The following is a 23,954-nucleotide window of genomic DNA, read 5'->3' as shown; positions in this document are numbered from 1 at the left end:
GTAATTAAGTAAAGGGAGAGCGGTGGTAGCTCAGTCGGGTAAGCGCCCGCTTCTCACGCCAGAGATGCGGGTTCGAATCCCGGCGCTAACATGTACCAATGAGTTCTTTTCTGAATTTAATTACAATGTATACCATCGCTCTTACGGTGAAGGAAAACATCGTGAGGAAACCTGCATATCTAGATTTAGCACATCTAGATATGTGAACCCACCAACCCGCAGTGGACCAGCGTGGTGGGGAATGGTCCAAGCTTAGGAAGGCAGTTTAGACCTTGGGGATATGCACAAAGGTTCCATTCGAGAGAGCCAAGTGCAGGTACTTACACCCCCACAGAGAATAGAATAGAAGTATAGGGATACATAATAGGCATAATAAATAAGATGTAACTGATTAATCTTAAAACATTTATTTACAACATTCAGTATTATAGACATTTAAATAATACACAATATTTTAAAATGCATTTTTAAGTGCTATCAACAGTAGCCACAGCAGGCGCTGGTACCGTTTCTTCAGATGCCTGCTCCATCTCTGTAGGTTCCTGTGTTGTTTCCTCAGAAACTACTTTTTTCACAGCATCATCTTTTGAGCTGGTACCAGCATCTTCCTTCTCTCCCTCTTCTAAGAACCTCCCCCATTTATCTATTCTCTTGTTAATATCAGCATCAGTCTCAGCAATTCTGTACTTGGTCCTGCCATCCCATATTTCGGCTGTTAACTGTCTTTTTCCAAACCAGCGTCCATTGATGAGTGCCACGGCAGCGTCAGCCTCTTCAGGCTCCTTCATGGTGACTTGGCAGACTCCTTCGGGGTGTCTGTCATAGATGGTCACCTTCCTCACCTCACCACATTTTGTGAACTCTTCCCGCAAGTCTTGTTGGTAATCCAGAATAAGTTGCACATCTTTATCAAAGTCTGCAGGATCAAAAACATTTTTGACAATTACTACTCTTTCGTGTTTTGACCTCTCCCCTATAAACTTCTCTGGTCTCCAGTCAAACAATTTTTGCTGCATTTTCTTTATCTTTTCCAACTCTTTCTTCTTTTTCTTCTTAGGCTTCAATGCAGGATTGTATTCACCTTTCTGTTGAAATTGTGCTCTTTCTACTTTAATCTTATTTCCCTTAAAATCACTTCCATCTAATATATTAAGTGCTAATTCCACAGATTCTATTTTGATATAAGTGCAGAGAGCATCCCCCTTGAAGCAGTTGTGCTCCTTGTCCATGTAGAATTTGATTTTCATTTTCTGTGTGCTGGGGTCCCTCATGACAAGACCACATTTTTGCATAAAATCTACAAATTCTTCTTCAGTGATGTCTGTAGGGAGATTTGATACATACACTTTAGTGTTGGTGTCTTCAGATGGCTGGAACCACTGTGGTTCTGACTTCCTCTTGACTCCAGCTGCCTCAGCTTTTTTAACCTCTTCAATTTTGGTTTCTTTTGGCTCATCTTTTTTCTCTTTACTTGTGTTATCAACAAAGCCATAAGACATTTGATATAAAGCCAGAAAATCATCATCTACCTTCGGAATCCATGCTTTTTTGTCAGCATCCCAGAAGAATTTCGAACCATCAGGCTCCGTGTAGGTGTGTTCATCATTCTCGTAGCTGTAGGTTCGGCCAGGACCTTCCCCATCATTAGGTTTCCATGAGTTTGTTTCTTTATCCCATGAGTACCGCTGCTGGTTGGATGGATCAGTATAGATTGCTTCTTCTCCTTCATATGTCACATATGGAGCGTAGTCGCCCCATGATGCGTTGGGATCCTGAATCTGTTTGGATTCAGTGGACTCGCTAGTATTACTGTTTGCGTCTTTTGAGGGTGTTTCCTTCGGTTCATGTTCGCTGATTTTTTGCGGAGGCACCTCAGATACTATAACTGCATCCGATGAGCTTTCAGAAGATTGTTTAGAATCACTGGGGGGCAAAACATCTGCCTTAGAATTATTGTCTTCCCGCGTCAGTTTCTCAACAGTTTCGCTCGAAAGTTTGATTACAAATCCTGTTTTAGATGGCTTTTCAACTTTTTCCTGTGACTCCATGTTTTGTAGGAGTAAATAGCAATAAAATTTGTAACTGTTTTAATCAAAACAATCACAAATACTTGCAAATCAACTCAAATAGTCAATAGCAAAAGTAAGGTTATGAGTAACTGTCATTGTCATCTTTAAAATTACAGTCAAATTAGTTATTCTGTGATTGCAGTTTGAAGCCACAAACTGGTACAGTACTGTGGACAGTAGTGTATAGGCACCAATACACTAGCGGACGCGGCTTATGGACGCGACTGTCAGCCACGACTTAAAGATATCTGGGTGAGGAATGTACACTAAGTATACGTTGCACGCGTAGCACAGTATGGCGGTGACAAGATATAAATGACAGCTAGTTGCAACAAATTGTGTGATACCAGTTGTCCTCACAAACGCTAACATGGCCAACACGAAATAATCACTACAAGATGTGAGTTACAATTTTGACAGCGAGATTGGAAGATTTGTCTTATTTCCTAACATGGGTGTACCAATTTGTCCACACATGTCTCAGTTTGACATTTGTTTAGGTAGCATTTTATCACTCAAGTTCGAAGGTGGTGATAACATGTGACACAAATTATTATTTGTTTAGTTTTTGTTAATTTCATCCTTGCTCTACAAGAAGAGATGCAGGAAAGGAAAATTACTATAATACTTATAGGGAGGATGATCCGGGACTCTGATAACCCGTTGAAAATGCTTTAAAAACAACATTTGTCAAACACACATCCTCTTTTTTATTTGACTAAAATTATATATTATATTACTTATATGTTGCGGTGTTAGCTCAGACGGGTAAGCGCCCGCCCCTCACGGAAGAGATGTGGAATCAAATCCTGTCGCTGACATGGGCTAATAAGTTAGATAGATAGACATTAGATTCGGTTTCGTGCGTGACTGGGGTACCCACGTGTTCCTTACAATCATCGCGATTTCGGACCTTTTTCTGTGCCAATTTACATAGTTAATACCTGTTATTTGTTGTTATTGTGGTGGTGGTAACTGGTGAGTGTTGTGATTGTCAGTAAACCCTCTTTCCCTTTCTGAAATGGAGTACCATTCAGATCGTCCTCCAGACCCCGACCCGCCAGATCTTTCGCCGGATATAATGCTGACGGATACTCCCCAGGAGACGCGAAAGCGCCCTAGGGATGATTTACAACCTTCTCAACAAGGTAAGAGAGTAATCCTAAACCCCGATCTCGCGTCTGCTAGCATACAGACCATTTATACGCACCCGAGTCTCGACGCCACTAAGGTGTACGATGACAGTGACCCTGGTCCATTTATCGTCCACGTTTCTCAGGATAGCTCTTCAGGAAGTCCAGCTTCTGGGACCCCGCTGAGGGCTATTAAGTTTGGACAATTTTTGTACAACCACAAAGTGACTGACATCACCAGAGGTGGTGTCAAAATGACAGGTCGTAACCGTGTTACTGTGGAATTTAAGTCTGCGGGAGCGGCCAACGAATTTATCAACCACCCAGGGGCGCGATTCACATCTCAACCGAAATATTTGTAAAGCGATACGAACGAGTTACGAGATGAAATCCGCAATGTTTAAAAACGCGATTCATAGCACACATACTTTGATCTCGTTTTCATATCGCTAGTTCGTATTTGGATGGCTTGAGTGAAATGAATGAAACTATTTTTTTTTTAATTGCCATGCAAAAATTATAAATACGACCACTAATTGTTTTAAATAATTTTGTTCCTACAATATATTTTGTTGGAATTAGTGTCAATAGCAAGTATCAAGAAACAGCTTTTTAATTCAACGTTGAAGAAATTCATAACCTGCGGCACTTTTGACAGCCGCCATGTTTTCTCCATAAAAACATTGATTTTCTTTGCTCATTTTCGTGTCAACATAGTTTTTTTGGAAAATAAGAAGAAAGGAAGTTTAACTTACTTAGAGAAATACGACTGAGACATGTAAGTATCAATGTATTAACCTATTTTTTTTTAAATATAAATGTTACCGGTTGTAGTCAAGAAGGTATTGTAATTTACGATGTATCCAATTTCTGTTTTGAATTGTTTTAGAAACACAAGCAGCAGCCGATGTGCTTGAGTAGCAGAAGGGGCAACTGCGTTGTGAGAGGGCCACGGCTTCAGCCCTTACAATGATAGCTGATTAGCTGAAGTAATGAACAGACAGGCTGCAGTCAATGAGAGGCTTCTTGAGGAGGTGTTCCTCATATGGAAATGGTAGGTTATTCCTAAATGTTTGGCTAAATAATAGAATAGAATTTAACTTCATTGTTACCCCAATAATGTCTTAGGAAAACTGGTGTTGAATATTTATGTTACAGCGTAGTTTTGTTTAGTATCTGTCTGTAATTTTTTAGAACAATATCATACTGAACTTTTCATTTTGTCTTTTCTAGGCTAATGAAAGGAACAATCAAGACCAGACTTAAAGTAAAATAATACGTATACATAATTTATATCGGAATAAGTACAAAATATTTTTGTAGGTATATGTTTTAACTATAAATTGAAAATCCACAGATTTTAGCGGCGACGCAGTTGCACGACCAGTGAAGCTCTGGCTCCGCGACCGGCGTGGAGCGCGCGGTCAGCGCGGCGCTGCTGCGGCTGCTGCGCAGGAGGATCCCGTCCCCGCGCATGCGCCTGGCCTTCAATGACCTCACGCCTCTCTTCTTCCTCTTCTTCATGCGTCAATTCAAACAGAGGAGCACCTGTGATTACTGATTACCTAAGTTCCTATATACAATAATAGTTTAATAATTGTTAACAAAATATTGTATATATAAGTATTAATAATTACTTATACAAAAGGCTAAAAGCATTTTGTACCAGCCAACCTATAGGAGAGAATATGAGAAAAATAATAAGACTTTAATCTTTGATTGCCATTATCTGTAGCTTTATTAAGTGGTAAAGGGACCTAATTACTACCTATATTTTTTTAGTATTTGTGATAATTCATAGAATTTATTAGTTCTATCAATAAATAAAATATACATGCATTACAATGTGTTTAATTCATTAACTTACAATTTGCACACTGAGGGAATGTGTATGCTTTCGGTTAAAATATTCTTCCTCATTCTGCGAGGGCCTCAGGCCAAAACCCACACCAATCAAATAAATATCACTAATACAAGCTTACTATAAAGGAAAATTACGAATTCGGTAAAGATGGAAACGTATCTCGTAGGGACGGCTGTCCGGCTGAAAAATGGCTTGAAGATCTTGGAGAGATGCGTACAAGGTCAATTTCACTTTTAGCAGTATTTTCTGAAAACGATCTAACAATTTCACCCTTTTCTTCGAAAGTTTAAAATCGCTAAAACGTCAAAATATGACAGATAAGCGATATCAAAAAGTTCAACAAAAATGACATGAATCGCGTCATTCTCCATTCCGTTCATTCATTTTGCGATCTCGAAACGATCTTACTATGTAGCTTGTTTTTAGTGCCATGTGAATCGCAATTTCATAGCTCGTTCGTAAAAATCTGAAAACGAGATGAAAACGAAGTTGTTTTTTGTGACACGAATCACCCTCCAGCTCTGTCCCCAAACAAGTTTAAGGCAGTTATCCCAACTTACCACATCACCCGTATGGGTGTTGCTAGGAGAGTCCCAGTGGATCTCTCCATGGATGAGTTTGTGGGTTCTTTGGACCTCCCCCATGGATGCGGTATTGTTCTTAAAGCACGCAGATTTAGTCGCAAAGTGATCAACAATGGAAACGTTTCATATGTCCCTACTCAAAGCGTAGTAATCACTTTCAGGGGACAATACCTCCCAGAAAAAATTTACTCTTTCCGTGCTGCTGTAGAAGTTGACAGATACACCTACCCAACCATCCAGTGCCACGCTTGCTGCAGGTTTGGCCATGTGAAGGCTAATTGCCGATCAAGGCCTTGCTGCTTCAAGTGTGCCCAACCACACTTGGGTGAGACATGCGATGCAGACCCTCCCACTTGCATTTACTGCTCAGGAAGCCATGCTTCCACGGATAAGAACTGTCCAGAACAAGCTAGACAAAAATCCATAAAAGTCATTATGTCTCAGGACAGCATTTCGTTCGCTGAAGCTGATGCTCGACTTCCTAAGAGCAAAAAATCATTTGCTGAAGTAGCATCTACACAACCTAATGGCCCATCTCCTAATAAATCCTACAAAAAGACTGTGACCACTCAACGCAGGCCTAGGTCTCCACTTTCTCCTGGCTATGACAGACTTGCCCATCAGGCCATTATCTCATCACCATCTTCCTCACTTCCTAATGGAAGTGCCCTGAATGTGATTACTCCCAATGACAACTTATTGGATAACTTACTTTCATTAGTTGTCAGTCTGCTGTCTAAATTCAGCGACACAATACCGCCCCACGTTGCACTTAAGATTAGAGAACTCTCCTCCTTCAGCCAGAATGGCTCTGAACCCGACCCGGGTCCTTCAGTGGAATGCTCAGAGCCTTAAAAGTAAAAAACATGAAGTACTCAACTTAATAGATGACATCAAGCCCGTCATTGTTGCCATCTCGGAGTCATGGCTGGCGCCGGGTTCTCGTTTCCGAGTTCCGGGCTACTCGTGTCTGCGGGATGACAGGGATGACGGGTTTGCTGGGTGCGCTTTACTTGTGAAGCGTACCCTTACTTTCTCCTCTATCCCTACCCCTCCCCACGGACAGGAATTTAATGTTGTGGCCCTTAGGGCTTTAGACATTACTTTCGTGTCCGTGTATTTCCCTGATCCCCACCCTTCTCACCTCCCATCTTTTTATAATATAATTTCTTCTCTCCCGCAACCTCTTCTGATCATGGGGGACTTTAATGCCCACCATACCTCATGGGGTTCTTACCACACTGACGCTTTTGCAATCGCCCTCTTAGACATGCTTGATACCTTAGATGTTTGTATTTTAAATGACGGCTCTCCTACCCGTCGAGTCCTACCCCGTCAGAACCCAAAAAGTGCTGTCGATCTCACTTTCTCGTCTCCTCTTCTTTCAACATCAATATTCTGGAGGGTCCTCCCAAATACCTTTGGGAGTGATCATTTTCCCATTTCTATTACACTCCCTACCAGATCCACCATTCTTGCTGATACATGTGCCTTCCCAAGGTACGTGATAGGCAGGAATGAGTGGTCTAACTTCATCACCTCGGTTGAAGATAAGCTCAGTCTGATCCAACCCTGTACTAGTGACAACTTTTTATACAACTACGACCTTTTTGAAAAAGCTCTAACATCCTCTGCCAAAAATAGAAAATCGCGAAAAGGCCAAAGAGTCTCACCTCCTTGGTGGGACTCCGACTGCTCCTTGGCTGTTGACGAGCGCAAAAATGCAGAGGATGTTTATATTGCTAATATGAGCATGGAAAATTTTATAAACTACAAAAGGATAGCTGCACGCACCAAACGGCTCCTTAAGAAGAAAAAGAAACAGGGCTGGATCAGATTTTGTGAAAATCTTTCGCCTAGGTCCCCTCCTTCTCTGGTGTGGAGATACATTCGCCGATATCGCGGTTCCCTTAACGTCGAAGATATTTTGAGCAATGACCCCTCTCTATGGCTAGTAGGGTTCAGCGATAAACTGGCTCCTCCATATGTCCCACACTCCAGTGCTCTCCGCCCCCCACCAGCTCTCTTACCATCTTCAGACAGATTGGATTCTCCATTTTCTATGGATGAACTCCAATCTGCTTTATCCGGTTTAACTGATTCATCTCCAGGTATTGATGGCATCCCATACTCTTTCCTTTCAAAATCAAGCCTCAAGGTCAAGCAGGCCTACTTGGAGCTGATAAACTACTTCCTTGAGTACGGAGTTACTCCATGCTCATGGAGTAAGCAAATAGTTGTTCCCATATTGAAGGCCGGAAAAGACCCCCGTGATCCTAACTCCCGACGTCCGATCGCCCTCTCCTCTGCTTTGGCGAAAATCTTAGAGCACTTAATTAAATGCAGGCTCGAATGGCTAATTGAGAATAGAGGAATCCTAGCCAAAACTCAGTTTGGGTTTAGGAAAGGGATGAGCACTCTAGACAGCCTTGCAATACTTACAACAGATATTCACATCGCATTTAAGAGGAAAGAATATCTTGTGGGTGTCTTCCTTGACATAGCGTCTGCCTATGATAATGTACTTCTTCCTGTGCTCAGGCAGAAAATGCGCCAGCTGAGCATTCCAGTGAAGCTTACCCGTCTGGTTTGCAGCCTATTCATGGAGAGATCCATCTTCATAAAATCCCCTACCACTTCCCTTGACTCCCCAAAATTTGTTTGGAAAGGCCTCCCCCAGGGATCGGTCTTAAGCCCCCTCCTTTACAGTCTGTACACTCACGATCTAGATAAATCCGTTGACTGCTTTTGCGACATTCTACAGTACGCTGACGACTTGGCCCTCTATTATGCTTCTCCTTCGTTAGCGGAGACAAATGTCCAGCTGAACCTGGCTCTTAGGTACCTCACGGATTGGCTGGATAGACATGGGTTATCTCTTTCTCCCACTAAATGCACAGCAGTGATTTTCACTAGAAAAAGAAACATCCCAGATCTGGATGTTGTTATCGGAGAGCATTCAATCACTGTGTCAAATAAAGTTAAATTTTTGGGTGTGATTCTGGATTCCAGGCTGTCGGGTAGCCATCACATGAACTACGTGGCTCAGAAGTGCGAGAGGGGTGTCAACGTCCTCAGGTCACTGTCAGGTGTCTGGTGGGGTGCACATCCATACTCTCAGAAGCTACTGTACAATGCCATTGTTCGAAGTCACTTTGACTATGCCTCATTTATCCTGAACCCCTGTAATAAGGCTGCATTAGAAAAAATTGATAAGGTTCAGTACAAGTGTCTTCGAATAGTGTCCGGTGCAATGAAATCTACCCCCACCAATGCCCTTCAGGTTGAGTGTGTCGACCCCCCTCTCTCGCTGCGGAGACAGTACTTGTGTGACAGGTTTTTCCTCAGGATCTGGCAATCAGAGTCTCACCCGCTATTGTCCAAGCTCGATACCCTTAAGCGGTTATGTCTTGCTCAAGAAACCCATGGCCTTTCCTTCCTTCTCAAATCATTCATTTTTGCTTCCAACCTTCCTCATCCTTCAATTAAATTTAAAATGAACCCTCTGTTTAGTGTCCCTTATGATGCCCTGGTTTTTCAGCCCAATGTTGTTATGGACATGGGCATTGTGAAAAACGCCCCGGGGGCCGAGAAAACATTGACTCATAAGCTCCAGACAGAGTGGCCTGGTTGGCTTCCAGTCTTCACAGATGCCTCCAAATTTTCAGATAAGAGCAATGTCGGTCTAGCTGTCTGGCTTCCTAAGTACAAAATTACTCTTAATTTTAAACTCCCCCCTGAATCCTCGGTCTTCACGGGCGAGGCTACCGCTATTCTGGAGGCACTTCAGTACACTGAGTCTCACAAACTCAACAAAACTATTATTCTATCAGACTCTTCTAGCTGCTTACATTCAATTATTTCATTCCCTTTTAAATCTAAATCTAAATTCCCTATCATTCTTCAAATTAGACAAACTCTCTTCCGTTGCAAGACTCAGGGTATTGAGGTGGCTATTGCCTGGATACCTGGCCACAGTGGCATCATTGGTAATGAGTGTGCAGATTCCTTCGCTAAGGATGCCGTTAGCTTGGGCCTGGATACTCATTACCATAATTTTGCCCACGACCTTGCCTCGCTCGCAGGACCGAGGCTTGATAATTCCTGGAAGGAGTCCTGGGAAGCTTCCAGGAACATTAAAGGTAAGTATTACTCCTTAATCCAACCACATATTCCCAAAAGGCCATGGTTTTTTAGAGCAAGACTCCTAGATAAAACCTCCACCTCGACAATCTGCAGACTCCGTCTTGGTCATGCGTGCACGCCTGTGCACCTGGCTAGGATTCGGGTGCGTGATAGTTCGGTTTGTGACTGCGGCACCAGCGAAGGATCTGTCGACCACCTTTTCTTTGAGTGTCCTAATCTTCAAACCTCCCTCTATGATTTCCTCCCTCCCTCTATCCCAAGACCTGTAAATATCAATTACCTACTAACACTTGTACATACCCCAATCGCTAACATCCTGTATAAATTCTTCAAAACTAACAATATTAAACTATAAATTTGTTTGTGTTCATTATAATACACCTACTAACCCTCTGTTTGTGATGTCCCTGTATAAATTGTGTTCGTCTGTTTGTTTCAGGTGTTAACCTTGTAAATATTTTTAAATCCCCACCGTAAAAACAGCAATTAACATAGTGTGTACCTTACCACAATCGTTTTTGGCCGAATTTGCTGTGTTAGTCACACACGGCATACAGCCACAAACAAAGATTGATTGATTGATTGATAGACATTAATTTGTTCCACTTAATCATTTGTACAGTTAAATTAAGAGGCAATGAGTGTAGAGGTAGAGGTATGTGTGTGTTGAAGCAGACCAAAAGGGAAGCAACTCAAGCAACTCAGCGCATATGTTTGCCCTTAGGAACAAACCACAGATTTTCAGTTGTCTCCCATATACTTTAAGTTTGCCTATTCACGTCAAAGTATGTAGGTAATGAAGTGGCTAATTGAATAGTTGGAATGCTAAATGTGGAGTTCACGAAATGTAAATCATATAAACTGTACATTGAATACATCCGGCACACCGAGCAGTCAGCGACTGATTCTAATCCGCACACCGGGTAGTCAGCGACTAATCCTTTCACCACAGTGACAAACCCTAGTCAGGCTTTATTATTTATCAACAACACACTAACTATAAAAAATAAGTGGGTATGCTAGCATGTACAACTAAATTAGACGAATATAAAAGTATAATATTTTCTTTAGGTAAGTAAAACATTTATTAAACTTTTAATAAATAAATTATAAAAAGTATACTATATCACACACCATAAAAGCATATTAGGTATTCTTAGTTATCAACTATCACAATAATCAGTCTGAACTTGGCTTATATCAGTCATCAAATGGGTCTCATAGTATGTATGCCAAGTTCTTCAACTTTTTCAGTTCGGTGCCGCTCCGGTTCATTGTATCACCACAAGGTTGCTGATGTCATCTGACCATCTTCAGGTGGTTTCTGCCAACAAGAGCTCTCCAACCGTGTCTAGGCCATTAATTTCTGACCGGTTTTGACCATCTTCCGTCTTGCCTACAAGCCAATTTCAATGTTCTGTAACAAACAAAAATGTTTCATTAGATTTTAGTTATACTTATGAACTAAGATTATGACTCCTATTGTCATCTTCATCATCATCATAACCCATGACTTCCCCACTGCTGGCCTACGGGTTTCCTTCCAATGAAGGAAGGGTTTAGGTCTAGCCGACCAAGTAGTGCCATGTAAAAAAGTTTTTTGAGTTGTTTTGTGTGCATATGCCCAATTATAATAACATGTCACGGGTACTGGCACTTACCTACTGTTTTTCCTTCCATTGATTATATAAATATTATTCAGTCAGGCCGTGGGACAAGCATCGAAGATGATATTCTGCTGCGCCCGTCAGGATCCTGCCCGGGCTTTTTTCTCAAGGCCTTCTAGCTCCTGTGTCCGGGTAGACAGTGGGTGGGTCATCAGTCAGGTGGCATGCTGTTTTTGTTCTTCGTCTCAGGGATCCGGTGCAACGACGGCTGCCGATAGCAGGAGCTCCCAAGGAATCTGAGCGTGCTTGGTCGGGAGCAAGCTTGGTCGTATATCATTTGATGAGATGATGTCCAAGAAACTCAATAAAGTAGTTTAATGAGCCAATATAAATCCATGGGGTAGCGCAAAGCAAAGTAATTTTACCAAAATATGTATATATATAATAAACACTCAAACTACACTCGAAACTCTCAAAAGCACCAAACAGTCAAAATTTTCTTCAAGTTTGACGTTTGGTGACATTTTAATTGTCAAAAAACCATAGACAATACAAACAACAACCACAAATGAGAGATTTTCGGAAAAATATAACATTTGAAAAACCTATTTGCACAGAGCAGAAAAGTTACAGTGTCACTGGGACTCACACACAATCACACAAATAAAACGAGTCCCATGTACACCCTATGCTAACATTTAAGACTGATATCAAAAAGTGACTCAATTTAATCAGTCACTTCACATGTTGTCTTATTATGGCCATACTAGCCGTGCTGTTCAAACTATCGGAAGTAACCTTGGACCTTCAGCTTTAAGACGTCCGGCACGGCAGCGCCGATTAGGCGACGACGCAAACATGCTTGTCTTTCACTCAGAATAAAGGCGCCGACACATTAGCGGACGTCGCAAAAGACCGTGCACACTATCAGTAAGCCGCGTCCGCTAATGTGGTGGCGCCTTAACAACGGTCTCCCGTTGTGATGTATCTGATCTGTGTTCAATAAGAAATTACATGTTGGCTGCACTTGCAAACTGTCATTTTCTCCTACCAATCAATGCTACCAACGTACCGATATTTAATTTGTTTTGTTTTCCATCACACTTTGAATTTTCATTATTTCATTTCGTTTTCAAGTAAATAAAACATAATTTTATAACTAATCTTACAAAGGTTGATGAATTAAATTCATTAAAAGGTAAGTTTCTTTTGACGACCGAATGGCGTAGTGGTTAGTGACCCTGACTACTGACCCGATGGTACCGGGTTCGATTCCCGGCCGGGGCAGATATTTGTTTAAACACAGATATTTGTTCTCGGGTCTATGATGTGCCCGTAAAATGGCAATAGGCCCGCCCCCTATTACATTGGGACTAACATACACTCTGGCGAAAAGTGGGTGCAGCAATGCACCTCTGCCTACCCCGCAAGGGAGTACATTAGTACAAGGCGTGAGTGCGTGTTTCTTTTAATTCATTATTTACTATTAATAATATTTAACTTCATTTGATACTATGACCTATGTGCATAAAAATACGATTGATTGCATGGCACTATCTGAAACTTGTAGATTTAATTTTTCGTAAAGTAGCCTGTCTACCGTTTTAATATAACTATGAATATCTATGCATTCATTTTCCAAAAAACTGATAGCATCTTTTCCTTGGTACGTTTTCATTTGTTAATCTTAAATACGAGTGAGTAATAAAGTTTTGGTTAGGTTTAGATAGGTACCTACTACCTATAAGCAACTACACTTTCTTTCGCGAAGATAGTTATTTTATTACAGACCCGAATATAGGTAATAGACTATAATTTCAGCTAGCTAGACAGCCTTTGGCCATTTATTCTGTAAGTAATAAAAAAGGTATGTAATTGAATTGTTCATTTTTTATTTTCCATGTTATCAACGAGAAATATCAATATTATAGTAAGTAATACTAATCAGTAGGTACTTATTACTGAATTAATTTTTACACATTCAGGGTAGTAGTTCTAAATAGGTTATTCATATCGCTTTTCACACTAAGATAATCTCCTTAATTTACCTATTTCATCACAGATCATTTATGTACTTGATAGTTACATCTGCTGTTCTGAAATACAGCAGGAGCACTTTAAGCACATTTTCGCTAGACATTGATTTTCTGATGTATACATAGTTTTACATTACACTAAAGACTTGGGAACATGTACTTAAAATACCTACTGCACATCAAAAAAAGATTTGAACATTACTTAAATGCAGCATTGATATTAAGTGGTATGTTTAATCAATTTATTTGGTTATGTGCCTACACATGTTCTATGATTTCTAAACAGGTAAAGGTTTTGCATTTGTTTTATATAATTTTTAATATAGTTTGTTTTGTTGTTACATAGAAAATAACTTTCATCAAATTAATTATATCTAATATTGTTAATAGAACATCTCAATATGCATTAGATTCAATAAATTTGCCTACTTTTTACAGGATTGTATAAATAAAAACATAAACTCAATTTACAAATTTAAATTAATTGTAAATTAGAATAAAAATATTTCAGCAGAAAGTTAGCAAACATAACAATAATTGGACATAACTTCTAATATAACACAAGATTGAATAGAAATTACTTGCATAATCTCAAAAAATAAAAACATAATAAACATATTTGTAATGTGGTATAAATTTAACTAACAAAAGCTAACTAGGTATGATGTGGCATTGTTATTATAAGACTTGAGTTTCAATGTGATATGTTGGGTTGGGAGCAAAGCTTGCTATGCCATGGATAAAACTGCCATGCGGCTATACTTTATAGTTGTGATTTAAGTACTCTGGCTGTGATAATCTTCCCTAACTCTGTGATGAACTCCATCCATTTAAAGTTAAAATTGTCTATAAGTTTAACACACATTTGCTATTGCACACAAAGTTAAAGATTATGCTATGTCTTAACTATATGGTAACTATTATGTTTATTATACTGATAGTAGTAACAAAGACAAGGTGTAGTCTGATTGTGCTACTAGGTCTTGTCAGTTCCTACATTATATCTACCCATTATACACACCATACACCATCACTAATTCGCATAAATAGCACCCATGAGAACTTCATACATTTATATAAAAGCAACATTTATACAGACATCAAAATTACTTAATTAACTATATTTACACTATTTACATTATCTCTTTCGAGATGTCTAAGCTAAACAAACTATCGAACGCCGGCTATTGGCCTGAATGGCGCCAAAAAAAACGTTTATGTAAAGGCTGGCTAAAATTACACAGTCTCATAAAACGAATATTATTTTGTTCTTACATTGAGATGTATAAAAATTAAGATTTGTAGTCAGTCATTGGTTAGGGTTTCATTGTTGAGCCAGTCTCCAAACTGAAAGTTCACAACACAGTCTCACACAGTTATACTCCTATCTATACTGTTTGTCTATCCTAGCCCTGTAGCACGGGGTGCTATTAAAAAGTTCTCCGTCGCGCTCGCTTTTGAGGCTCCGCGATGCAAAACTTTTGTCAAGTCTTAAATGCGCCCGGTACTAGCCCTAGTGTGGGCTTAATATCAGCTAACAAGGACGGTCTCGACCTTGAGCAGCTGGCGCAGCTTGTCCGTGACCCTGACCAGGGCGACCTTGGAGGCGCGCACGTTGACCTTCTCCCCGGCGCACAGCAGCTGGTGGCACTGCGCTCGCTCCAGGAACTCCTGGGTGCGGATCTCGCGAAGCAGCTCCTTGGGGGACCCTGAGCCGCAGTGGATCTGCTTCAGGAGACTGTCCTTTGATTTTATCTGGAAAAGAATGAAAGCTTTTGTTAGAAAAGCTGTGAAACGGTCAGCAGGAAACACCACATAAGATATTTTATATCGTAACCTTTTTGAGCCATTCACAAGAATTTACGCGAAGCAATAGAATATATCTACAAGTATAATGCGCACGACGACCGAATGGCGTAGTGGTTAGTGACCTGACTACTGAGCCGATGCGATGGTCCCGGGTTCGATTCCCGGCTGGGGCAGATATTTGTTCTCGGGTCTTGGATGTGCCCGTAAAATGGCAATAGGCCCGCCCCCTATTACATTGCGACTAACGTAACACTCTGGCGAAAAGAGGGTGCAGCAATGCACCTCTGCCTACCCCGCAAGGGAAGTACATTAGTAAAAGGCGTGTGTGCGTTTTTTTTTTTTATAATGCGCAATTTCAGTAGACAATAATATTCCTTCATCTTTTGCATATGGCTACGTGGCTCCCCCGATTACTCGATCCACGATACCAATTGCATCCTATAAGACAAGACTTTAAACAACTTATTTCTCCCTACCTGCAGCAGCGAGGTGATGTCCTGCAAGAGACACCAGAGCCCCTCAGACGGCTGCCCCGCGGCGCCGCGAAGGCTGTAGAAGGGCGGCAGCGGCGCCTCCGTGCACTGGATCTCGATGGTGGAGTCCGGCGGCGGCGGCGGCGATGCGGCCGGCGGGGACGACAGCGGGTCGCAGCCGAGCTCGTCGTAGTCTGCAAGCAGAGTTGGGGATTGGTGAGATTTTTTACATTCTATTTGTACTTATATTTTAATCTCTGTAAGGGATTAAGATTATTACTTTAAGACCCTATAGTGATAATGCTAAATCGCTGAAAAATATGTTAAAACTGTGCGCTTTGGCTTTAAGGGGCCTGTGCTGCATTCTGCGCGTAGCTGCCACGGGGCATGCGCTCAATTACGGCACGATACCACGGCATATATGACGAAGGCAGCGCAGACCCTTACATAATAATATAATCTGATTATGTAGTTACAAAACAACACTCACCAATAATCTCAGTGGGCGACGGAAACGTCCAGGCCTCGATGGTGTGTCCCTGAACATCAGCTATATACAGCCGCAGCAGCCGGCCGGCCGTGCCCTCCGCCAGCTCCACCGGGGTCTGCCCCGCGTACGTGCCGAGAATAGGGTCCGCGCCGTACGACAGGAGCAGACGGATCATCTCCACGTGGTTGTTTTCGGACGCCTCGTGCAGTGGTCTGGAAGCGGAAGTTGTATTGTTATGTTATGCGGATACGCTGTTGTGTGTTGTGTGTGGCTAGCGATAAAAGACGGAAAAGATAAGAGTGCTTATCAGATACTATGATGAGAGAGAAAGGGAGATCATAAACAGGCAAACGGAACACGGATCTGAAAGTCGAAGGTACCTACAGCATCGATTGCGGCGCTTTTTGGAAGTTATAAATTGCGGTTTAACGGTGATGTAAGTAGAGTGCACAAGTGCCACATAAAACTACGAGTTTTGAGTTGGCTGCCAGACCGGAATGGCGCAATGTCATTAAGTTACAGTTGCATTACGAGATAGTCAGATACTAATTTACGAGCACACATATCTGGCGCTGACTCTGTTTTAGGCTTTTACAATACAGTGGTATAGAAAGCCAAATGGGGATGACTCGGGTTATTAGAAAAGTCGTAGAACAAAAGCTGTTGTCACCCCCTTTCGGCTTGCTATACCTTCTTCAACACCTTGCATAACATAAACCATGATTCATCCTACCTGATGCCCCCCTGCGCGGCGGCAGACACATTGGCTCCGTACTGCAGCAGCAGCCGGGCTATCCGCACGTGCCCGCGCGCCGCCGCCACGTGCAGAGCCGTGAACCCCGCGTTGTCTTTAGCGGACGGGTCCGCTTCCATCTTCTCCAAGCAGTATGCCACGCAATCCTGGAAAGGAAAATAGGGAAATATTGAAACGTAGAATGTCTACTGGCCATTAAAAAATATATTTTTATATTCATTAATGATTGTGGTAATGATTTGTGGTATTAGCTATTTGTTTCATTATTTATTATAGGATGTTTAAGATACGTTACTTACCGTGTAGCCTAGTCGGGCAGCTCTGTGCAGAGATGTTTCTCCTATGCTTTTATTGATGAACCAGCCTTTGATTTCTTTGGCGATGTCATGTTCAGATTCTGGGGTCGGCTTGGGCGCCGGACGGCGAACTTTTCTTACAGTGCCATCTTCTCTTTTGATTATCTTCTTCTTCTTTCTTATGTAATCGAAACCAGAACTGAATTTCCTCCGGCCAAATAATCGTTTAAAGCGACGCTTTACTTCAGGCGGAGGGGGTACGGATGCTCCTTCTCCATTGGTATTTTCCTTTTCTTTCTCTTCTGGTGCTGGACTCTTCTCCTTTTTAATTTTGTTATTTGATAAATCTTTAATTTTCTTATTACTGGTCAATGAATTCATATTGTTCCTCTTTTTTAAACGAAGCAGACGACCCTTTGCATCGTTTCTTTTCAATGATTTTGTGCTTCGCAATCCATCTCTTATCGAGCTCGATCGTTTTTTAATTTTATCTTTTAGCAATTTCTTACTTTTTTCAATTGGTTTATTTTTTTCTGGTGGTGGTGTATCGGGTTCAATTTTGATACTAAGTCCAAGCAACTCGCCTTCTTTCAGGTCTTCGTCTTTATTATCTTCATCTTTAATTGAACCTTTATCTCTGCCTGATGATGGTGGGGCGGATGCTGATCGCTCATCACCAAATACCTCTTTTATAGTGGCTTGTTGTTTTAAAACTCGGCTTTCTTTTCTTGTTCGGGATTTCAACACTACTGGGGCAAATTCTTCTGTAGCACCTATTAATCCATCAGTGTTATTTATAAATTCATTTCTAAAAGCTGATACTGTTTCCTTTCTGAATGATCCTTTGTAGAATATATCCTCCATCAACTTTTCCTTTTTGGCACTCAGATTTCCATTTGATCCCGTCTTGAGTAGCCCTAAACTTGGTGTGGGTAGCAATTCGTTTTGATTTTTAGGTATAAGCTTTGGACTGCTCTCTTCTTTTTGCTTGTCTTTAGCCTTCTTTTTATTTTCGTTTCTTGTTCCACATTTTTTTATAAGGACATCAACTATTGAAGCTCCTTTCTTTTTATTTGATGAGAATACGGTAGATGTTGAAGCCTCAGAATCGTAGTTAAGCCGCAGTGGAGCAGAAAAACTTGAATTTGAATCTAAGTCACTATCCAGAGTAAGTTTGTCTTGACGTCGCGCGTACAGGTCATCGGTGGCAGCGGACGGGGCTGATGATGGGGCTGGTGACAGCGGCGCGGGGTCAAGGTCGGGCAACGACGTCGATCCTCGTGTGAATAGGTTACTGCCTCCTCGTACGAATGGGCCGCCAGATCTGCCCCTCGGTATGGCGATCAATCTACTTGGCATTCTTAGAGATCGCTTGTACCTATAAAGTTCTTCTTCCCAACCAGGACGAAAATCTGATCCGTCACCAAATCCTGGTTTACGCACCGGGGTACTGCTGCTACTGCTTGAATCGTGTTTCTTAGGGGAAGATTTTACTGGAGTTTTGTTTCCTGTTGAAGTTTTATTTTCTTCAGTTTTTATTGATTTCCGAATTCGAAGTCGGCTAGCAACACATATTTCATCAGTATCACTGTCAGAACTCGAGTCGCTTTTATGTATTTCATTATTATTTTCAGTTGATAAAGATTTACCTTGTGATCGTGACTTCCGCAGTATTTTTCCTCTAGTTAATTGGCCAACATCATTGTCTTTAAGCATAGTGGAAGAATCTAGTGATCTTCTATTACTTAATTCAACATCGAAACATTCAAGTTTTACATAAGGAGTGTTTTCTGATAAATCTTTCAAAAGTTGGTAATTTTTTCGTTCACTTTCTTCTTTTTCTTTTAATAATTTACTTTTTATAAGTGGTTCGTCATCATCGGTAGATTCTAATTCTTCTTTGATAATAGTTTTCATGGGCTCTTTTTCTTTTTTAATTTCTATTTTTGTGTTGGAATTACTCATTTTCTCTATTTCTTTCCCTTTAGAGCTCTTTGCTTTTGACGCTTTCACCGATATTTTATCACTTTTACTATTGCGCTTTTCTTTTTTACTGTCATTTATTTCCACACTTCTCTTTCTTTTTGTAATTTCACTGTTTCGTTTATCTTTTTTAATATCTTTATTTTCACTTCTATGTTTTCCTTTATCACCACTTTCGCTACTCCGTTTTTGTTTTTTGTTTTCTTCACTTTCGCTATTGCGCTTTTGTTTCTTGTTTTCATCACTATCGCTACTACGCTTTTGTTTCTTGTTTTCATCACATTGGCTACTACGCTTTTGTTTCTTGTTTTCTTCACATTCGCTACTACGCTTTTGTTTCTTGTTTTCTTCACATTCGCTACTACGCTTTTGTTTTTTGTTATCATTGTTATCGGTAATTCTTCTATCTTTTTGAGTACTGCAATTGTCCAAACTCTTTTTCTCTTTGATTTTTTCTCTATTTTGCGCATCTTTTTGTGCATCAATATCTTCGTCATTTTTCTCATCTTTGGTGTCAACCCTTTCAGTTTTTGCCGTTAATGTCGCTGGCTTACTTTGATAAGTTGATAATAGCTCATCATCATCAATCGGTTCCTGTTTTATAGTTATTGTTGTATCTATTAAGGATGTTTTCGAAGAACTTTGCACTGATGTATCATTTGGCAATTGAGAATTATCTACTGCGATATCAACAGATGTATTGGAATTGACTGTACTTTCTGTTTTGTTTTCTGAATCCAACCGCTTAGATTTAGTTTTTTTCTTATGAGAACCTGTCTTTAGTTGTTCCATAAAACTATCACATGCTGAAGCCCAATCCAAGTCATCTTCAGCAGGTGATTCAGTATCTTTAAAAGTATTTTCCATTTTTATAGATATTTCTGCGTCTTTTTCTATTTCATCTATATTCATAGGTTCTGTTTTGACTTCTGAAAGGGGTATCATAGGTTGATGGTCACTTTTGATAACTGATTCTAATCTTAAATTGTCTTCTCTTATCTGGTTAAATAAATGTTGTTTTTGTGACTTTGGGACTAATTTAGGTTGGTTACTATCCCGAAGATTATCTAACTTTGTTTCGATATGGGAAGCCCCCTCAGTAGGCATTACTTTTAACTCGGCTTTTGTTCTGATTCTTGACGCTACGTCAGCCTCAGGTGACTTGCTTTTTGGTTCTGAATGACCGAATCGGTGTGATTCTACCTCCCTTGGAATCGAATCCACAGCTTTCGGCATTTGAATATTCTGTTCTGACAAACGGGTATCTGAGCCATTAGGGCGCTTGTGAAAACTCTTAGCGCTTCCAACATCAGTTTCTTTTGTGAGATCTGTTATTTCTACATCATCATCTGCATCGTCTATAACAATGAGATCAGGTATTTGTTTTGAAACTGGCGAATCGGCTGAACCGGTTTGTTTTATTTCCAAGCTATTTCTAAGTATACTTAGAACTCTTTTATCTGCTGGAATTCCACTTTGGTGATCTAAGTGTAAGTTAGGAGGTTGTATATTATTATGCATTTTTTGAATCACATTGCGATTACTACTGTTTGGTGGATTACGGTCCATATAGTGAGAATGGTGATAACTAATAGGTGGCACACGATGTGAAGTTTCTGTGGGATATGGATAAGTATGCTTCTGTGGTTCTCCATATATATGTTGTGCCACTCGACTCGTTTGCTCTTTTTGATATGCTTCGAATCTTTTATGACTGCTATAACTGTAGACTGGTTGACTCATTAATTCTTTTTGCTCACGAGCAGATCTGCTTATGTGATCTATTCTACTATCGGTGTTCCACGTCTCACAGCGCACATTTTTTTCTGGAATGTTACTAACAATTGGTCCCCCAGAACGTTTTCTGTCTTCTATAATAAAGTTACGATCATCCCTTACTCTTTTATCTGAAAATCTCTCTTCAGCCACTGTCCTCGTTAAATCTATTCGAGGCACATAATCGTTTTTCGGTGGGTGGACATTATATTTGGTTCTGTCTGGATACGCAGGCTGTCTAGATTCTACTGGATACGATTCAATTGGTGGACGCAAAGTTTCATAAGTTCCGTTATATCTCGCAGAATGCCCAGATGCAGCAGCGTGATTATAGTTTGAATTACTTGGCCTCCCTCTGTATTGTGAGTGGAAATCTGGTGCAAAGTCTACTTTGTGAGAAGACCCAGTTGGAGGGATATGCCGGCTATTAGACGAAGGTCTAACTTGTAGTGGTGCAGTTTTACTCTCTAAAAGAGAAGCTGAATCCACCATATCATCTTGAGTCGTTGATGAATCTGCGGAGTTCTTGACAGTTTTGACTGATAAATCTAGCGGTGACTCCCGTTTTTGTTTTGTTTGGTTCATTTGATTAACAAGTGATGTGACCGAAACGGTTGGTCGCACTGGTTGGTTCGGTGCATAGTTTGGTTTTACGGTAGACCGTGCTGCGGATGCTTGAGCTAGGTTAGCAGCCGGGTATTCGTATGGAGTTTTTGGCACAGCTACAGGGGCTGGCGCTGGACGGTATGTGGAGCTTTTTGGTGGCAAAGATGGATGCTGAACTACAGGGACGGTTGCAGTCGGCGGGTATCTTGCTGATGACGTTGATGGACTTGTATAGTGGTAGCTATTTCTAGAGTCTATATTCCTCGTTGTGTTATATTCTACTCGTGGTAACCGCGCAGTTTCGTGAGGACTTGGTCCCGCGACTCGTTCAGGCGGCCTGGTGGCGTACTGTGCACTAAGACCTTCCATTCCCGTGTGCTTATAAGCATGACGATGGGCATCGTGCCGTTGGTTTGGCAAAGGTAGGGGTGCAGCTGCCGTGGGTCGATATCCTGGGTATGATTGTTGCGGATCATATTTTCTTGGCAATGCAGGCACATGCCTGTCGTAGTGCACATGAGGACGGCTGTAAGGCGACGTATCGCGGCGGTGTGATGTTGGGGGGTACGCTGCCGTGGACCGATTCTCAACGCCGGGCCTCTGAGTGGGTGGAACCGGTATCGGATGATGTATTGGAGGTACACGGTCATTATGCGGAGGTGGTTGTGATGCTTGCATGTATCGCGGCGCTGGTGGACTACTTGATGGTACATCACGCATTCGAGCCACCGTATGCATTGGTACCGAACTAGTGATTCGCCCATAATTGTGCTGTGGGCTTTGCCGTGGTATAGGCGCTGGCTGAGGAGACTGCATCGGTGGTCCATGCGATGTTCTCCCAGCATCTAATAGATTTGTTTCGTAATGGTAGCGCCTGACTGGCTCTGGTGGGCGACTAGTCGGGTAAGTGTCCGGTGGCCGGCCATATAGATCTGGTGCTCGAGATGTCGGAGTTTGCACTCGATGAGGTGTTAACCGATATGAGCTCTGCTGCTCGGCCTGCTGAGGCGCTTCAGGTGCGGACGCTGGGAGGGGCGCGGCGGACGGAGGGCGAGCCGGGGACGGGCACGGGGCGCCCTGCGCGGGGGCGGGGGAGGGGGGCAGGTGCGCCGCCGGCTTGCGAATTATATGCGAGGGCGGTGACAACGCCTCTGTATCATCGTCGTCTTCAGGGTCCGGTTGTTCGCGACGCTTTTCTAATGCTTCCCTCATTACTGTCGCCTTGTGTATGATATGCGGCTCGGGCTCGAGTGGCTCGGAGGGGGGCCGCGGCGGCGGCAGGGTGGCGGGCGGGCCGGGGGGCGCGGGGGGCGCGGCGGCGGCGGAGGGCGGGCGCGACGTCGGCGCCGGCGCACCGGACTGGGCCGGGGCTCCCTCCTCAGGCGGAGCGCTGCCCGCCGGCCAGACCTGCTGACCGTCGCCGGCCTGCTTCGGTATGCCCATAAAGTATTGGCGCGTTCCTTCCAATACATTATTAATTAATGATACGTCCATGCTAAGATGCTACTGGACTCCCCCTGTAACAAAAAAAATGAATTTTAAAATTCGGCTTTACTTATTAAACTTACATTAAATAATGCCATTCAAATGTGGCATCACAATTGCAATTTGTAGAGCAAGCGTCAAAAGTGCGTGGTGCCGGTAGGCGGGGTCGTTACCCGGGGCGGGCGGGGGCGGGGGCCTGCCCTTGGGCGGACTTCGTCCTGACGCACACGAGCGCAGTCCCGGCTTCACACACCCGCCTGCGTGCATCAAAACAGCCTGTCTACTTCCGTACGATTCGTAAAATTTATATCCAGCGAACAAGTTTGCTGACCTTCAAACAGTGTCTCAATTGCCGAATGGAAGGCAGTTTATTAACATAGCATTGTAAGGCCATCGACTCATGGCTTATACAATGTAACCTTTTGCGTTCGGTCGATTTGAGTTATGAGTAATATTGGCGTTGGCGGGTAATGAAGTGTGTTGAACACGAGATGTACCTAAGTACACAACATGTAGCTATGCAGTGCTCGGTCCCGCCGCGAGCCCCGGCGGCGGCGGCGGCGGCGGCGAGTGGGTTCGATAGAGCTCGCTCGGTCGCCGTGGATACCGGGAGCCCTCTATCGATTGCAGCCCTACAAGAACCTGCCTCGGATGCGTGCTGTAAATAAACCCTCCTCCTGCCTTTGGGACAAACTCGTTTAAATTTTAAATAGGTGACCCAATTTCGAAGTGAAACCCACAGTAAACGCGATGGTGAGAGATATTTGACAAGACCTTTGCAAATTGCTAAAGTTTGGGGGAATAAACTTTATATTCCAACAGTTTTTGTTTCGTTATTCCTAC

General features: G+C 42.2%; 4 protein-coding genes and 1 long non-coding RNA gene across 7 annotated transcripts in view; 3 read left to right on the top strand and 2 right to left on the bottom strand.

Annotated features, from left to right (window-relative positions):
* Positions 1-391: 391 nt before the first annotated feature.
* LOC119690348 (HIV Tat-specific factor 1 homolog) lies at positions 392-2,156 on the bottom strand. The gene has a single exon (XM_038107250.2). The coding sequence runs from the start codon at positions 2,046-2,048 to the stop codon at positions 468-470; it is 1,581 nt and encodes a 526-aa protein (XP_037963178.2). The 5' UTR covers positions 2,049-2,156; the 3' UTR covers positions 392-467.
* A 1,155-nt stretch (positions 2,157-3,311) lies between these two features.
* LOC125489008 lies at positions 3,312-7,093 on the top strand. Its single transcript, XM_048623256.1, has 2 exons — positions 3,312-3,529; positions 5,586-7,093. Exons 1-2 carry the CDS (start codon positions 3,457-3,459, stop codon positions 6,503-6,505), a joined length of 993 nt encoding a protein of 330 aa, XP_048479213.1. The 5' UTR covers positions 3,312-3,456; the 3' UTR covers positions 6,506-7,093.
* Positions 3,814-5,088, top strand: LOC125489014. The gene is made up of 2 exons (XR_007266666.1): positions 3,814-4,256; positions 4,560-5,088. It is a non-coding gene; the product is annotated as an uncharacterized LOC125489014 (long non-coding RNA).
* A 1,740-nt stretch (positions 7,094-8,833) lies between the features above and the next one.
* On the top strand, positions 8,834-10,370 carry LOC125489009. The gene is made up of 2 exons (XM_048623262.1): positions 8,834-9,792; positions 10,236-10,370. The coding sequence occupies exons 1-2, from the start codon at positions 8,904-8,906 to the stop codon at positions 10,271-10,273; spliced, it is 927 nt and encodes a 308-aa protein (XP_048479219.1). The 5' UTR covers positions 8,834-8,903; the 3' UTR covers positions 10,274-10,370.
* Positions 10,371-13,275: 2,905 nt separating this feature from the next.
* Positions 13,276-23,954, bottom strand: part of LOC105394567 — a 31,929-nt gene continuing 21,250 nt past the window's right edge. For all 3 annotated transcript variants that reach the window (XM_038107206.2, XM_038107201.2, XM_038107208.2), the window contains 5 exons: positions 17,265-23,143; positions 16,945-17,111; positions 16,212-16,423; positions 15,725-15,915; positions 13,276-15,194 (listed from right to left, as the gene is read on the bottom strand). In XM_038107206.2, coding sequence (XP_037963134.2) covers positions 14,970-15,194; positions 15,725-15,915; positions 16,212-16,423; positions 16,945-17,111; positions 17,265-23,120 — 6,651 coding nt within the window. In that variant the 5' untranslated portion in view covers positions 23,121-23,143 and the 3' untranslated portion in view covers positions 13,276-14,969. The remainder of the gene's footprint in view (positions 15,195-15,724; positions 15,916-16,211; positions 16,424-16,944; positions 17,112-17,264; positions 23,144-23,954) is intronic.

This window comes from Plutella xylostella, chromosome 9 (assembly GCF_932276165.1).
Source record: "Plutella xylostella chromosome 9, ilPluXylo3.1, whole genome shotgun sequence".
NCBI classification, from domain to species: Eukaryota; Metazoa; Arthropoda; class Insecta; order Lepidoptera; family Plutellidae; genus Plutella; species Plutella xylostella.
Note: the sequence above shows the minus strand (reverse complement) of the source record. Positions and strands in the feature narration are given on the sequence as shown.